Raw genomic sequence first — 18,865 nt, forward strand, 5'->3', positions numbered from 1 at the left:
AGATTTCTGTATGCCATTCTCAGTTGTACAGACGTAACAAGCAAAAAAAGCAGAAACATCTTCAGCCTGACTTGAAAGCTTGTTTTATGTGATATCCTTAACACAAAGGACATTATGAATGAAACAGATTTTAAAATTACTATTAAAAACAGATAATCATCCATCTGATAGCTTACAAAGTAAGTCTGTTTACCCAGGCAGAATACATTAAGTGCTAGTTTGTTATAAAGTCTTTTTTAGGAAAAAGATACTACATTAATTGCGTGCCTCAATTTACGCAGCAAGTGTGGGGCATGAAGCTTTTTTGCTGTCTTTTTAAAACAAAACAAAACAAAACAAAACAAAACCAACCCACAAGCAAACAAATAAACAAAATCTAACTCAAAAGCTGACAGATTGGATGGGGAATGGTTTGTGTCTCAGATTTAGGACAGCACAGTGAAAACCTCTGTCTTGGAGAAGGTCACCTGTGAGGAATTTGACAGCACTTTTGTGTTGACAGTGAGAGAGGAATTGTGGTGTTACAGCAGGAATGCATTCACATCCAAAAGTGGACAAGGAAGAAGAGGGAAAGGCATGGAGCATGATCAAACCTTGTGCACTTTCTCCTGAACACAGAATACTTATCAGCACTTCACTGTACCAGGGCATTCAGTAGTTACCGCTTCCGTGTCATACCAATTCTGTGTGCTTGCTTAAGCCAGATAAATTGCTTTTGAATTACACAGTGTTATTATCAATGAATAATGATCATTCTAGCAGCTTCTCTTACATAAAAAGGAGGCTAACTCAAGTGGGTGAAAAGGACACAAAACATTTTTCACAAACTAAAACTGGTCATTCAAACAATGCACTGGGTCAAGTATCACCCTTTTGTCAGATGTCTTAGACAAATTTTGCATTCCATTCAACAAATAGTTTCTTTAGTGACAGGTATATAAGTCTAACTACTATTAGGTAGATACTTAACTTGCCCTGAAATACTGAAGCAAGGAAAAAAATACAGCAACCCAACCAAGAGGGTATTGGAGGTGACATCCTAATCACCAAAGTCTATCAACTAAAGGCTACTGAAAAAAAGCAAGAGCTCTGTCACAGCGGAGCAAGCCTAAGAAGGGGAGGGCACTAAAAATGTCAGTAGTATTTCCAGATGTTCAATTCCTTTCTTATTTTTTGCCAAAGACTTTCTGTTGGAGCCCAATTGCAAGTATGATCAGAATACGCTGAAGAAAATGTAGTGTGAAAGGATGTTTCTGAAAGAGTTTGCCACGTGGAATATGGCTTATGGCAAAACTCCCTTCTGAGCAATACATCTCTTCATAAGTAAACACATATTTTGATCTCCACAGGCTTTTTTATGCAAATGCATACAATATTTCTAATACCATACAGCTGATGGTACCACAAGATTAGTAAAACTCTAAAAGCCTTTCCTCTAGCAATTCACCCTTGTGATGAGATGTGACAGACTTTCTTTCAGCATGACTTATTTGAAAAATCAAGTATTGGCATTAGTATGAATTGTAGAAATACTTTATCTAGTCCTGCATCTAACTGATCAGAAAGTTTTCTGGCAGGTTTCATGGGACTACAGGCTCTTGATTTTCTTACAAGCACTAAAAAGCTCAAATTCTACAATTTAGATGGATGTATTTCAAATTCCCAAGGTTTATTTTTTTGAAAGACAAGACTTGTTTTTTTAAAAAAATTTGCAGTATTTATGCCTGAATGTTTCAGTATTTTTCAAGCACTGTCAGGTAAGCATCAGGAAGAAAAGAAGCAGAGAAGAAAAACCGAAAGTTATGACTATTACGCCAGAGAGGGGAGAAGCTTTCAGCCCTGCACGCTGCTGAGTGCTCACCTGAGGGTGTACAATATCTTGCCATCGTTCCATATGCGGAGGAGCTGGTTGGGGGTGGTGATCCAGTGAGCCTCTGCTGTCTTTGAGTTACGAAATATTGTGTCTGGGATCCAGATCAAGCCAACCATGTTGCTGTTCAGGGTCAGTATCTTCATGGTGCTGTTGAAGCGAAGACGGCTATCTGTCCACGTCTGGGCAAAAAATATATCAATTTGATATTCCTGCAATAAAAGCATGATACGCAAATTGAAATAGATTCCACACTTCCCACTACTCTTTGGTCTTCAATAAGGTCTCTCCAGGTGTAGAGCAACAGGATATGTTCAGGCAAATGGAGATTCTTTGCTTTTTTTTTGCTGCCCAAGGAATTTTATTTCCTTTTTTCCTTTTATTTTTTTTTTCTCCCCTAGCTACTTTAGAAAGCAGGTCAAACATCTCCCTTGCCTTGATCTTGTGCCATAACAATTTCTGCACTAGCATGCTCCTTTCCATTGTCTCTGAACAGTGACAGCTACAAGATACAATTTGCAGAAACTTCTTTGTCGTAGGGCAGACTGATAAAAGAGGCGTGAAAGATGAAAAGGAGCAACACACATCAAGTGAAGAATGGTGAATTCCCCTGATTATGGCAATGCCTTTTGAGGGGGGAGGGTGTAAGTTCAATAAATGAATTCTACTGTTTGCTACCAAGTGCTCAGGCACTCATTTTCAGAACACATTACAGTAGACTTGAAAAAAACATGTTTGTGCTTCTTACATGCTTACCCTAAATGCTAAAAGCTGAGCAGTCACTAGCTTATTATCCTGAATAGGCTAATATAATAATTTGCATGAATCTCATCCTTTCTTTTACTCCATGTTGCAGTGTTTCTGTAGGTAAGCAGTCACAGTAGTCATAACGCCAGAAATCAAAATACACATGGACAAACGGACGAAATTATATAGCTGAACATACAAACACGCTGCTTTATGCATGTAACACCCCATGGAAGAAACTGTGTAAAAAACAGTATTTGAGTTGTGAATTCCATTCACTGGAGTCTCGGAAAGGTTAGGTTTTCATTTGCTTATGTTCCTCTTCCTCCTTCTAGACTGCTCTACCTGTGAACCCTGTGGAAACTGCCATCTGACCATGTCACAAAGACCCTCTTAGTATTGCAGGGCTGGCCACATCCATGACAGGGATGGCATTTGATGATGTGACGCAAAGAATGTGCTCTACAACACAGGCTTGGGATAATCCAGAAGAAGGCAGTTCCTTAGGTCCCTTGGGAGATGCACCCTTGGTATATGTGAAGAAAAGAGGATTAAGGCTGCATGCAAAGTCTAGTATGTCTGTGCCCTTGACCACTCTGAAGTTGCTTTGCTTTTATTGCATTTTTGTTTGTCTACTCCTAAGCTTTAAAAGGGAAGGTGTAAAAAGAAATGTAATTATACAAACAGGATTGTATATATTTTTTATTTATAGGTAGGTAGAAGAGCTTCTAGTCTAAACTGAGGACAGTGTTTTTGTAAAAGGCATCTGGTTGTCCTATGCTATTGCATTTTTGGCAGGTCATCATTTCAGAGCTGATGTTATAACACCAGGAAACCTAATTCACTGACACTGTAATTCTAGTCCAAAACACACCCTAGGCTTCCCATCTCTAAATAGCAAATGGTCAATGGGTGCATAAGTGGTGCTAGCATGTATCCAAATACCAGGTAACAGATCACCTCAGGAATTAAAGCCTAGCCACCAAAGGCATTAAGGACCATTTTTCTTCATAGCCTATCTCACTACCATTCTTCATGGTATTATTAGCTTTATTTTCTCAAGTAAGCTGACAGATTTGAATCTGAAGAGACTTTTCTTTCATCTCAACAAGCACAAAGTTGCACATCTCCACACACTTAAATGATGTAATGCAATGTACACAGCAGACCTTTATTATTCAAAAAGGACACTCTTAATTCACCAGGTTCAAGGTCATAGAGTGCTGATCTTGTTTCTTTCAACTTAACTCTGTATCACTTTAGTCCCTGAAAGTCTAGTCACAAGAGTTTGGCACATTCAGCTTCTGTAGAGAGGAATATGCCAGACATGTTGATGGGTTTGTCCAAATGCTGAGTGAGTAGAGCTGCTTTTTTTAGCTCACATGTGAGAATCAGTATTTATAGAATCAAAGACCATTTTATACAGCTGGCTAATGACAGTGCTGTCTTTTTACCAGACAAGTTTTTGCATAATATTCATATTTAAGTTTATTTTATATGAATGCTTTTTTTGACTAAATTTAGGAGCAGCCATAATTCCCTCCTAGTATATTGTACATATTTAATGATATTTAGGTTTTTAGGATTTAAGATATTGTGGATTTCTACCCCGCCAAAGAAAAGACTCAACCCCATAAGACAGTGTCCTGAGAAGGTACTGCAGCTGCATCTGAGCAGAGTGGGGACCAGGAGCAGTAAAGATGTTTAATTGCATTTTCCATCCAGGTAAACTATTTTGGCTGAGAAAGAGATAAAGTTAGCCTAGAAGCAGGGTCATGCTAAGGCTGCAGTCTGACTTCCATTTTGCATCTCCTTACTGCAACTAGAACACGCCACCAATGATCATTATTTAAAATATCTCTGCAATGGGCCACTGTAACTCCATTCACTTTAGCAAAAACTTTACAGCTCAAATTGAACAGTTCACAGATCTTCTGACTTCTTTTAAAAATGCATTTTTCTTTTTTGAAACTGAGGTCATAAAAAACAAAGAGTTGTTGTTTTTAAAAAAGAAGCAATCAAAGTTTTTTTAAATCAGTTGCATTGACTTTTTAAACTCTTTATCCTTATTTTTTGATTTAAAGGGTGTAGAATGTTCAGTCATAATGTAAAAACTACAAAACAAAATTTGCCAAGTAAAAATAAATGCACATTTCCATTTAATAACTGTATTCCAATTTCAGCCTTTATATTCTTTCAATTAATCCTTTTTAGAAGAGGATGTTAGATCAGTACATCCTTTACCTTAATCTTTATAATTGCTTCAATCTTCAACCAAGCAGATAATGGGATATGATACTCATATATTCACTCTACTAGGAAGGGACAGAGGTCACTTTTGAAATTGGCACTCAGTTCTTCACTTCTAATGGAGTTAAGCCTGTGCACACTTCAGGAAAATTGCCTTAATCTTCCCTGACAACAGATACTCAGTTCCCAGTGAAGTCAACAGCTTCCATATACTGCTTTGGAAAAAGCTGGTACAGTGATCTCCAACACACAGCATCCAACAAGAAAACACCAGAAGAAAGGTTTCTATGTTCGTCTCATATACAGATATTTATTATATTGTATGATATTGTATTATATTACGTTACATTATATAATGTATAGGACTGTTTTTCATTTGCTAGCTAATACTTACCACTTTAGATCTTTAAGGAGTGTAATAGTTTAGTTGTATTTAGAGAGTTCAGGCAGGTTTCAGTGAAATTATGCCTCAGATGAAGCAACATCCTACAACTCTAATAATATTCTTTAAGTTCTGTTTTACCAGTGCATCAGAAAATTTTTTTATATCCTTCTGATTCTTCCAGTTTATTTTTATTTTTTGGCAGTAAGCATTGACTACTACAATGAACACAGAAAGAAATAAAAAACTTCAAAATTTTCAGTGAGACTTCTTCCCAGAGGCAGAAAGGTAAAACTATGTTATCCATGAAATGCTGCCAAGATTGTGTTCTGTCACTAAGTTTTCTTGTCTTACAGATACCTAATTTGCCATGTTACCAGAAGAGACTCGAGATTTTTCCTGTTTATACCACATATTCACACTGGGTCTGCATGCATTAACTGAAGCTACACTCCAGAGCAGCTACACTTCTGAAAAGACATTCTGCTTGAGAAAAAGTGAGGGCCAACCCTAAGGGGAAAAATAGGTCTACATGTTAACATGAAGGGAAATTCTAGAGAAATCTTATTTCTTTTGGTACATCACACATTTCTTAAATAAAATTAAATTTGATGCAAAATTCAGTTATAAACTTGAAGGGCTGATAATTGAATAATTTATTATCGATTTTAATAGATTTAATTATGTTTGGTTTTAAAAGTAAATTAATAAAGCATGTTACTTGTATAACCTAAATTCCTCACACTTAGAAACTTCATCAAAATGGAATCTGAGGTTTCTACAATTTGTCCAAAGCTGAATATATAAGGATTTCTTTAATTAAATAATTAAATTTTAAGATATTGAAAGAGCAAGAATTTGAAAATATTAGAATGTTTTCAAATAAAAGACTCCTGACATGCATAAATACATAGTCAAATCTCCAACTACATTCTACATAGCATCAAGCCTTTTAAGAAATTTTGTTATCAATGGTTTTTACTACTTCTGGAAAGACTAATACTTTTCAGTAAAATTGAATACATTTATTTAGATTTTTTTTCTGATCATATGAAAATATAAAGCCCTGTTTCTGGCAGCTAATGTGTACCTTTGAGTGAAATGTTTTTCTTTTCTTTCTCTCATGCTGGCTAGCTTCTGACCAAAGAATTTGTCATCAGTTCTTTTTCACAACATACTCTTAAACGAGTACATTATCTTATGCATTTCAGCATGCAAAAGGCCAGTTTGTTCTACTTGCAAGACTTATTTATAAACATTCAGTACAATCTGAAAATAAAATAAATTATATTCTGTCACTGAAAACTTCTCTATCACCTCTAACAAGGTTATCTCTAAGAATGAAATTTTAAAACTGGTGCTTGGCAATGCTCCCTTAAATTTCAAAAGTAATTCCTAAAACCAAGAAAACAGATTATGGTCCTTTTACCTGTGAAGTATGCAAGTGATTGTCTCACGGAGAACATTTTTTCCCACACAAATTTTACAAGCTGTCCTTTAAATCTGAAACTTTGAGTGAGAAAAATGGCTGAATGAGATGAGGAAAAGTGACTGATTCTAAATCAAATGACAATTTAATTAAAGGATATTTTTCTGTTTTCTGGTTAGGTACAGAGCAATAACCTAGAGACAATTTTTCTTTCTTACTTTCTATTGATTTGAGGACAGGGCACATAACCTAGAGTTAATGGTAATATTAGCTGCAAATAACTGTACATAGCCAGGCATTCAACTACTTGATTTTAGCATAGTTTTACATTTTCAAAAATTCCTAATGTGGTTTCATTAGTGCCGAAATAATCAAGCCAGCAGCAAATTATTTGCCCTTCAACCGTGTAGGAATGACTAATGATTGGAAATACCTTGAAAGTGCCATGGTTTGAGGTATCTGTAGTCACAGAGAAAAATATGTGCTTTTCAACTACATCTTTCATTGTTTTCTCAGTCAAAAGAGGAGCTAACATGTTGTTGGCAATACATGGAGTTTTTCTCCTACCGTGATGTATCATTTTAGCTGTGGGTTACTCCTGGAAAATACGATTTAATTGGCTGTCACAGTTGGGTGATCTATTTGAATGACTATGGATAATAGTATGGTATGCTTTTGTTGCTTCTGCTGCAGTATTTTCACAATTCCTTACAACAGTAACAACGATAACAACAACAATGTCAAGACTCTTGTCCTTGCAAAAAAACCCAAGAATTTCTTACATAATACTTTTCAGGTTCTTATTATTTCCTACAAGACAATGTACCATCACCTCAAGACTATTTTCCTATACCATAGGAAGACTTTGGACAAACATTGCCTTATTTTCTGCTTGATTCAGAATCGTTTCTCTAACTCTTTCAAAATGTTTTGTTTTTTTTTTTTTAATTGTAGAGCCTATATCTTGCTTTTTCATAGAGTGAGACTGTCTTTGATTAAAGCTATTACTGGGATTTGTATGAGGCTGGTACTCCATCAACCAGAAACACCTAAATAATTAGAGTCCAGTTTAGATTATAATCATTCTGTGCCTTCTACACCCCTTATATATCATGCCAACACGCCACAAGCACTGTTCCCATAAGCTTGAAACTAGTCTAATAAACTGTGTAAGGGATAAAATCTCCTTTAATTACCAAAAAGCTTGACTTCACTGAAGTGGGCAATTCTATTTGTCTTAAACTTCTGGAAAGAAGTATTAAACTTATATTTTTTTATTTCAGTCCAAACTATTCAGTATGAAATATTCTTAAAAAAAATTATAATGGTAGAATATTTTACAAGCAAATAGCATCACATAAATGTTAAGTATTATGGTTTAAGTTTGACACATAAGCATGGCTGTTTAGGGATACCGAAGAGAAATAAGAGCAAAACCTCCAAAGGGTGGGAGCCTCCTTCTTTATTCACCCAGTCATAGACCACAGGTGAACATGCCCAGAAATCTTTCTTTATGCCTTTGCCACAATCAGATTAGAAGTCCAAAGAGAAGTCTTTGAGATACTGTGTTTTAATAGGAAATGGCCAAAACACTAAAGCAAGACCCTTGATGTCTGCTCATTTAGCCTGCAATTTGGTGCACTTGAATATTAAAGTAGGTAATCTTTTCAGAGTTTGAAGTTCCTTTTAAATAAAAGAATATTTTTTTCTAGCCCAGATCACTGCTGAAAGTTGAATCAACAACTGAATTGCTAGAGATCACCCTGCAAAAAGGACTGTCTGATTGAGTGAAGGAAGAAATGATCCCTGAAATACAGAATGAGTGGTTCCCTCTTCCTGAACCAGAATATTCACACATTTGATTTCAAAACACAGAGTAATTCTAAGGAGCTCAGCCCACCTTTAGCTTCCCTGATTTGTCATGTCTTACTTTGGATAAGTGGGCTAGAAGGAGGAGACAACCGTACTTTGTTTAGGTGGACCATCTTCTGAGTAGGCTTTTGACCATTTGAAGAAGTACAGGCCATGCTCTTGGCTAGTTTTGATATTGATGTAAATAATTACTCCCACAGCAATTGCTGCATAATGCGTGCTATTTGTTCCTTAGAACAAACAAGGTGTATAGAATTATGGTGATTCCAAAGGAGCCCTGGAAAGCTTAAAATGTTACCTTAGCATTACTCCTTGACAGATACTGCTTGTTTTGGCACCATGTATGCAACTTACACTCTAGTTTCAAAAATTCATAAAAATCTCTGATATTCTCTGGGAAGCAAGTGAAAGTAGTGGAGTGGTCTACCATCTTCCAGAAAAGCCATTTTGAATCCCACGCACTCTCATTTTGTGGGAAGAATGCAGAAAGAAATAATTGAAGTCTCCTGGAGAAAACCTGGTAAAATCAACAGAGTATTTCACATGCAGTGTATATTCAAAACCCTTGTGGTATCAACAAGACCAACACAAGCCTTCTGTGAAGACAATATTTCTCACTTACGTGTCCTGAAAGTTTACCTTGCTTTCATCACAGCTTGGGATGAGCAGAGCAGCACCATTAGGGCTGCCTGTAACTTTTCCTTAAGTATCTTTGCCAGCATGGTGCTTCATGTTTTCAGAGGCTGCTCAGAAGGCAAACGGGGGCGATTTCCTTCAAGCTACATACAACACTGCGTTTTGGGGCCTAAGGGATGGCATATCGTGGCTCACCTTCCCATTCTCCACCAGCCTCCTTTGTTTCCACTCTCCATGTTCCTGCTCCCCCTCCAGCTCCTACCTTTCTTTGTAATAGTCTCTGAGAGGTGGAAACACGTCTCCACTTTTGAGCTTTTTTGTTTTCTTAATCTGAGTTTATCTCTCCCAGCAGCATTGAGGCTGTACCTTCAAAAGACCCCCAAAATAAATGTACAAACCAAAACACAGAATGATTAGGTTTACAGTGATAGTAAAATAAATATATCTTCCAAAACTTTCTGAAGTGTTTTATCTCTTGAAAAGCTTTGAATAACTTGCTCTTTTGTGGGAATTTGCTTTGATACTTTAATAAAGTTACAAGGATTATGGTTACATGGAGAAAATACAATGAAAGAAGCAAAATTGACATTGAGATTGCCACCATGGATATAATAGCTATTCAGGTTAACTAACATTGGCAAAATATTTCAGTAAGCAGTCACAATTGTCTCCATAGCTGAACACTTTGAGTAAAAAAAAAAAAAAAAACAAACCAAACCATCATCTCATCACTACCTCAGTGGGAGTCTCAGAGTAGAAGGATGGAAGCTTGCTTTCTTCACTATAGCTTTGCCCTCTGGCTGCTTCAGGAGATCATTTCCCTGATTTCTTGCCATTATAAAGAGGGAAAGACAGCTAACTTCACACTAAAAGCAAAACATGCAATTATCATGTAGCATTTCCTTTCTCTGAGAAAACATCTATCTGTCTTGCTGTGCCTATTTTGGCTCTTTTAGAGGTTAGCTTCAGTTCCCCTGTATTCCACATAACTTCTTACATTCAGTTAAAGGAAGAGATGGGAGATGTTTGTCTTGACCCATCCCTACAGATTTCTTCATGCTTTCTGCTTGCTCCGCACTGATGGATTATGTCTTCTGCTTCAATCAACCATCCCACAATCAGAAACACAGCATGAAATTAGAAAGAATGAAGCCCATTTTAGGAAAGTAGCTGTAGATGTATTATCTTCCCATGACTTTTGGTGTAAGACTCTTCATTCTTGCTGAATATCACTGTTCTTTTGGGAATCTTCTGTTGGCTTCTGTTTCTCTTAGAGAATTCTGGAGAAACTTTAGAGCTGGAGCAAGTTCAGAGAAGGGCAATGAAGCTGGTGAGGGGTCTGGAGCACAAGTCTGATGAGGAGCGGCTGAGGGAACTGGGGCTGTATAGCCTGGAGAAAAGGAGGCTGAGGGGAGACCTTATCGCTTTCTGCAACTACCTGAAAGGAGGTTGTAGCATGGAAGGTGTTGGTCTCTTCTCTCAAATAACAAGTGATAGAATGAGAGGAGATGGCCTCAGTTGCACCAGGGAAGGTTTAGACTGAATATTATGAAGCAATTTTTCATGGAGTTTTCAGGCACTGGAACAGGCTGCCCAGGGAAGTGGTTGAGTCACCATTCCTGAAGGTGTTTAAAAGACACATAGATAAGGTTCTTAAGGACACGGTTTCATGCCAATATTAGCTTAACAGTTGGACTCAATGATCTTAAAGGTCTTTTCCAACCAAAATGATTCTTTGATTCCCAAAGACATCCCAATTGCTATGTTTGTGTGAAAACTGTACTTCCAAATGCTCTTCTCTTGATGTGTCAAGAGGGCTGGGATTCATGTCCTGTTGCAGACAGGGCCTGATGAGAAGCTCTGTCTTTGATGTGCCATAAATATATACTCTTAAACTGGAACACCTCAGAAAAAGGGGTGTCCAAAGTATGCAAGGAAGTCACAGGAGAAGTAGACATGGGCAGACTTTTGGTCACTGTTACCTGGTGGGCAGTGTAACTCAACACACCAATCAGTATAGTAACTCCTAAGGAGATTGCTGCTGGAAGAAACAATGTTGTGATTGATAGAGAAAGTACAGTGCCTATTCTGACCTGTTATTTAAGGCTTTATTAAGACAGCAGACGGGTTAGGGTTTATTTGAGAGACAAAGAGAGAGAAAGAGAGATTCCAAATGCATAATTCAATGTGGTAAGAAACCAAGATTGTTCTCTTGTGAATTTAGTAAGACAAATGCACAAGGACAAGCTTAACTTCCATGGAAATAGTAAAGAACAAAAATGAATAATCACTGAACAGAAGAAACAATGACAGAAAAAATTAAAAGTCTGTGAACATATGTTAATCGCTGTACTTAACATGATAAAGTACCCTATTAGGGTCTCCTAAGAATACTTGATATCTGAAAAAAATATAAAACTAATTATAAAGATACTCAGTAGTATTCACATATTACAACAGAGGTATCAACTTCATAAGCATAGTTCTTGAGGCATTAGCTTATTCAAAACAGAAGCTGAACTTCCCTATTCACAAAAATAAATGCACTCTCAGAGACTGTACACAATAAGACTATGCAGACAATCTCTGTGTTAAAGAGTTTGTTTTTAATGATGGGGAGAGGGCCTTTTGGCCAAAGAAGTGGAAGAACATTTTGCAACATCTTTTATACCATTGGCAAGCTAGAAAACTGAGGTTACCATCTTGGTTTTATGTGTACTGTCACTCTTGTCACAAGAACAGCTGTAAAGGAGTGGGACACAGGCCAGTGGTGAAAAAACAGACACCCGTCTCAGGCTGAAGGATCAAGCAGAATCATGAACAAGAGGAAAGATGATAAGGAACACTCTGTAAGAAGGCAGGAGGCTATATCAGATGGTTTAAAGGCCTGTTCCAACTGTTCTCCTCCAGTGTAATTTTTAGGGTAGCTCCTGAAGCTGTTCTATATCTTAAGAACCCACATATCACTCTGCTACAGAATCCAAGTGCACCAGGAAGTTGCTCCCTTATCCAATATCTTATAACCTTCTTTTTCTTTCACAGAAGCTGAAATATTGAGGGCATCCGTGCCTTTCTTGTGCAGGAAAGCTACAGCTCAACAGGGATTTTAACCCCAGTCTTTCAAACCCTCTTCCATTTGAAACCACTTGGTATTGGCCACCGATCAGTGAATAATTTCAAGGGTGAAAATAAATAAATACATACAATTATGTATTTGTTGTGCATTTCCTCAAAAGAAGTACTAACTCAGTGATTGCATCGCCACAGCTGAATAAAAGGAGGCTACAAGCATAGCTCAGGCTCTGCACACCTTGCTTCATTGTTAGCTGACTTCCTTACCCTGTTCCTTCCAAAGGTAATCTGCCATAGAGGCAGCTAAAACTAAGAAATGTAGATATACACCAGTTACTACCACTTGACATCGGTCCCTGGACATCTTTGATTTAGTACAATAGACATACCCAGGTCACAAAGTCTAGATTCATTACAACAAAAATAGGATCCAAAAGGAAAAAGTTTAAAGTGCTTGATGACAGAAATCAAGTAAATAAATGAAGCAACAGTGGGCGAGGGAGTTAGTTATATCCTGTATCCGTAGGATACATCCTGTATTCAGAGGATGGCAATAGGTGTTACAGTCATTAAACAAAATGCACAAAAAAGCCAGCTGTGCACAAAACACAAGAAAAAGCTCATTTGTAAAAGCCCTAATTTGCATTTGAGGAAAATTCCAATGTTTAACCACTCCAAAAATGAGAACTATACTGTTTTGCCGCATGGGCATTGAAAGACACTCTGCAATGAGAGTCTCATATGTGCTCAAGCTTTTCTTGCTTTTGACCTCTGGGGGAGCTTGGACAGCCCTGTGTCTCTCAACACTGCTGGCTCAGGCAAAACCAGACCCCTCTCTGCTTCTGCATGACTGGAAGCACTCTTGGAGGTGAGGCTGAAACTCCGTATTCAAAATACAGAGCCCATAGGACTATGCTGACTGCCTTCAGAAGGATGACCCTAGGCTTCCCACATTCCCAAGCTGAGGACACTCTGGTTCACAGCTTACCTCATTAGAGAAAATACAGGAGACAAATGTCTTCAGGCTTCATCTACATTTAGTAACGTAAGAACACAGACATTTTAAAAAAGTGAATACCTGGAGGCTTGTCTTTGCCTCAGTTTCTTGTAGTCTTAGGCATTTTTTTTATTTTTATCTGGTTTTGTGGGTGGCTCCAAGGTTATCCCTGAGCTCAGCTCATCCAGGCCACACTTTCTATCAATTCTTCTTGTGTTATATGGTTTGACACTCAAAATAGCTCTGTCTCCCCTTAAGACCCTACCTCTTAAGCCAAACTGAATCAAATTCCAACTCCCCTGAGATTTCAGCCCTTCTTTTTTTTGCTATGAAGTTCATATTACATGACCTATTGACATTGGTAATTCTTCATTGTCCCTCGTCTGCAGCAAAAGTGACACCAGATGAAATAGCAGATGGCTGATTGCCATTCACTGGCCATTCAATGACAGCAATTTCGGGAGTCTGGGCTTTTCCTATCAGTTTTATATAAGCACATTCCTCTTAGGCTCACCAACTCCATCACTCACCAGTTGAGGAAATTCAAAAGGAGCCTATCAGAATTTTTCAATACCTAAACAAAAAAACTGTAATATCTATCTCACAAAACTCATTAGGGAAAATGAAATATAGTCATGTAATGATGTGTAAGACAAACTCACTCCCTAACACAGTTTAAACTCACATCTTAACTCAGCATCTGTTCTAGCACTGCAAGATTAATAACTGATACTGGAGTATAATTTTTACATCACATTAGAAAGAATAAAAAGTAATTCTGCTATTACTTGTGAATTGTTTATACTATCATCAATCAAAACATATTAAAATAGATGCAGCTTGTGTGGAAAAAATACTTCCTCTCCAGTGCAGTTTCACTCTTTAACTAGAAATGAAATAAGTAATAAATTTAGGTGATAATATAGGCACTCCTGTTACGTTGTGCCTAAATCTGACAACACCGGGTAGGTAACTAGAACTAAAGACAGCTGCATCTCCAGCCCAAGTGAGGAAGCCACTCCATCCATTGCCATGGTAACTCTCCCACCTCTGCTCCCCCCACCACTGGTCCCCTCCCTGTTGCTGTGGTAACCACTGGGTATCAGTCCCCCATGTCCCACCCTCCATCTCCCCACCTTCCTCTGGCCACAGGCTCCGGGCACGCACTGCAGTCAGCACCATGCAGCTGGAAATTTAACCATGGAGACGTATGGAAAGCAGCAGTTTCTCTCAGACAGAAGGGGCCGTGGCAGTGCTGTTTGTTTTGCTTGGATACATTTATGCAGGGATGTGCCATAGGGGAAAGTCATGGGGTCAGTATAATGCTTGTACATTGCTTTCTGTGGCACATGGACTGAGGATGATCCTTTGCCCAGCAATGAATGTCACCAGTAATTAACTCTAGGGAAGTCTTTCTGCCAGTGTTTTTTTCCTTGTATTATTTAGTGACAGAAGACAAACAATAATATTGATCCAGCCACATTTCTCTAACTCAATGTACTTTGGCTTATTCAGTCTGCATTTCTTTCATTTCTGAATACTGTTCTTAAACTGGTAGAGATTTTATTTTTATTTCTATTTTGTAAATTTCAGTAAAAAGGAGATGAAAATAAATGTTTTGCTCAGGATCTTACAATATTCCTTTCTGATTCCTGCTAAAAGATCTCTTGCCTTGAACATTTTCCACTGCAAAGAATATAAAATTCATCAGCTTTCCAGCACAAGTTTTCTGAACTTTTCTTGACTACTTTAAACTTTCCCAGAATAAACTTTCCTTTCACCAAAATAGGACAATTCTTTCATGGTCTATCCCACTGCTGAACTATAAGTAGCAGACAACTGGAAGTCCAGCAAGAAGACACATGGAAGTCCAAGGGCTAACATTGGTTTCCATTTTCACCTCATACCAACACTCAGTCATGCCGTTTCCTTGAGCATCTCCAAACTTGGTGCTGTTGTAGTGGGAGAGAAAAACTCAGCTCTAATTCAACAACAATTTATGCCAATAGAAGAAAAAAGAAATCTCTTTTCTATGGCAATTTTCTATTTCACTAGTATTCTCTAAAACATACTTCATAATGCCCAGCTGTGAAGTTTTGCTTTAAAAGTGTTTAATGAAACAATTCATTATATCCATTTCAATTGCCCATGAAAGGGAAAAGTTATTATAGCAGTTTCAATACCAAACACTAGTCTATTGTGAACAACATGAAAGAAGTGGACATGCTTTTTCTAACACAACTCTGTGTGAATACTTGCTTTTTGCTTTCCTAGCATATCAGAAATAATTAAAACAAAAAACCCAAAGCACAAATTGTTCTGAGTAGATGCTTCTCACTCTTAAAATGTGGAATGAAAGCCACGAGAAATGGTTGAAATTGTTCTGGAGGCAATAATTGTGTGAAAAATGAACTAAGGAATCTGAGAATTCTTGAAAGCAGCTATTGAACAACAGAATTTTTAATTATGCATTTTTTAAAAAGCAACTGTCAGTGCTAGTTAATAAATACATACACATAAGTCAGCTGTCATTACAGTGAACAAAGCCTGAGGAGCAATCCTAATGCAGTTTATGCCTTTTTCTGAACCCATAAAGAACAACGCTCATCATAGTTGCAAAATGGTCACCTGCTGCAACTTTGCTCATTTGAATTTAGTGACTTTCATACTAAAAGTGGCATTACCATGCCAGCATGAGTGATCAAATATTAAACCAAAGAATTTTCTCATCTGAACTTTCATTTGAGGTTCTTTTCATCTTGTTCTTATTACAATACACAGATTTAGGTATGCTTTAGGGACAAATGAGACTGAGCAATCACGACAGCAAACATGGGAACTGTTCTACCTAATTTTGTATTCTTTAATAATAAACCAACACTAACTACTCTGCAAGTGAGAAAAAAACTTGAAGTTATACCAAAAAAAAAAAAAAAAAAAAAAAAAAAAAGGCTCCTAGAAGACAAACTCTGGACAGTTGCTGGTGCTATAATGGTGAATTCATCTAAAATTACAGGAAATGGATCATGATTGTGTCCTAAAGAAGGGACACTAAAGGTACAAATGATGTCTTTCTGATGCCTTTTCCAAAGCATTACAATCTTTATCTAATTGAGGGTCAGCAAAGGCAGGTGGACATTCCTCAGAGAATTTATGTACCCAAATCATTCTTCTAAGAGCTCTAAGAAGATTAAGTTCAGGAGAACAACTCAGCAAAGCTCTGACCAAATTTTCTGAGGTGCTGCAGACATCTTAAATGCCTGAAGATATGCTATGGAGCAAAACTAGCAGAGTCCTAACCTCAGTGTTAGCTGAGGTGACAGGTAAGTCGCCTCAGGAGATAGCCTAAGGGGGCTGTGGTGATAGCCGAGGTGACAGGTGATTGCCAAGGGGGTTTGAACCCCTAGCTCCGACATCCCACAACAGGACCCTGTTTGGTACAGGCTAAGGGAGAAGAATGTTCTGGATGGCAGCACATTTTACCCCTTCCATTGAAGATGTGTCATTGTGTCACTAGAAATATAAGTTTCACGGAGTTGGGAGAACAAGAAAAAATGTTGCTTTGACTGCAATCTACTGCTACTTACAAAGGTAGCTGAAGGGTGGGAGATGAGCAGGAGTTTATGCACTTCACGTTAGAAAATCACTAGGTAAAAAAGAAAAATTACAAGCTTTGTCCTTCTATCTTAGTTCTCCAACTCTAAGAAGGCACCCTCTGGCTCTGATTTCCAGTTTCACAGAGATATTTAGGGCGATGGGAAAGTCAGTACTTCAAAGCATGCCCTCTTCCATCAAATATACTTTTTGTTAATGTAGATATTCCAGGACTCATGATAGTGCCCAATGTAAACACTGAAGTGGGAATTAATCTTGGAACTTTCCCAGTGTTTGGGTGGGCTGGGAGGCAGTCAAGCATATGGATCATGTTTCTAGAAACAGGTGATGAATGCTTAAACCTCGGATGAATGCCACAGCTCTTAAGACCTCTCATTCCAATTTCACAGGCATTAAAATAGATCACGAAATGTAACAGAAAGACCACCACACCTTGAAAGTTTCCATAATATTTTAGAAATTAATTATTTCTCATAACAAAGACTGAAGTAAAAAAACCACTCAAGCCAGTTGAGTAAAACTTGATATGTGATACAGCTCAGTCATGTTTTTACAGAGAAAATTAAAGAAACTAGAAATAAGGACACAAAGCTGAAGTGTCATTAAGATATGTTTATGTGGGTGATAAATCTGAAGTAGATCAAAAGACAATGTAATCAAATGGCAAACAACCTAAACTGATCAAGATGAATAACAAGCAAATGGGAGAAAATGATCAAAGTGTAACACCTGCTGCCATAAGACAACATCTACATTTGAAGTATATTAATAAATTGAAGCATCATCTTCATTCCTATCAGGAACCCAAACATTAAACCTATCAATCACACACTGGCCCCCATCCTCGCCAGAAATATTTTCGTATATGCACCCAAGTGACTTTTACTCCACATATTGACGGATAAGGAAGACTTATAAAGATCATTAGGAACAGCATGGACAACTCAGCAAAAGGTTGGTCAAAAGACCAACCAAAACCTGCAAATCTGGGAGTAAAACAAGGTTCAGTTTAGATACATTGATTAGGAAATACAATTTTATTATGTGATTAAGAGTTTCTATATCAAAATAATTTTAGCATATTGCAGGTGAGGTTCTTAATGTTACTAGATATTATGGGATCTGACTTGTTCCATTATCTGTTTTCAGTACACATATCAAAAGCAGTACCCATGTCAAGTAGATGGCTCAGATCAACTTCATAATTATTGATATTTCAGTCAAACAAGTACAGCCATTTCTGAGTATGAAGTTATAATAACAATATAATTTATTTAATGTCACAAAAAAAGTTTTTGCGAACTCTTGGGACAAGTTCTTGTGACTTGGATCAAGAACACAGAAGTTGCAAGAAGTGTAGCCTCTATCTATGCTGAATATCTGCCCAAACTGTGACCAAAAGAAAAGAAAATAAACAGCAAACCCAAATCACAACCTGTTTTTCCTTGCACAACCTGTTTTTCCTTGGTAGACTTTGTCTAGATCCTTGCAGCTAAATTTTCCAAAGAATCTTTCAAAAATAGACAATTTTCTCTGCTGGCAGTAAACAGGACTTTCTTTGTAATTGTTGCTCCAAAGTTCTGATGCCTTAGCTACAGAGCAAAATGCAAATACCCCGTCTTTTCTGACTGGCACATTCTTTTATTTCCATGCACTGGGGGTGGAAGACAGTTCTTTCAGTTTACATCTTAGCAGAACACAGGTATTCCAAAATAAGGTAACTACTGACTTTTATCGCAATAAACTGATAAATCCGATAAGTCTGACTGAGTAAAATATTGACCAATAAGCACATGATTTTGGAAAATGCTAGAAAATGAAAGATAAAGATAGGACATGAAGGAATTTTTGAGAAAAATGGATTTTGAGAAAAATGAATTTTGGATTTAGAGACCCAAATTTCTATAAGAAATTTTACAAGTAAATTGTTTGGATTTTACCAAAACAGCAAAAATAATTGAGGACATTTATAATGTATTCTTACTTCTGAAAAAC

At 37.4% G+C, this 18,865-nt stretch overlaps 1 protein-coding gene across 2 annotated transcripts in view; it reads right to left on the reverse strand.

Moving 5' to 3' along the window:
- GABRG3 (gamma-aminobutyric acid type A receptor subunit gamma3) overlaps nt 1–18,865 on the reverse strand; it is a 348,523-nt gene that overhangs the window by 159,594 nt on the left and 170,064 nt on the right. For both annotated transcript variants that reach the window (XM_065075325.1, XM_065075329.1), the window contains one exon: nt 1,862–2,082. In XM_065075325.1, the coding sequence (XP_064931397.1) occupies nt 1,862–2,082 (221 nt within the window). The remainder of the gene's footprint in view (nt 1–1,861; nt 2,083–18,865) is intronic.

Source organism: Columba livia, chromosome 1 (genome assembly GCF_036013475.1).
Source record: "Columba livia isolate bColLiv1 breed racing homer chromosome 1, bColLiv1.pat.W.v2, whole genome shotgun sequence".
NCBI lineage: Eukaryota > Metazoa > Chordata > Aves > Columbiformes > Columbidae > Columba > Columba livia.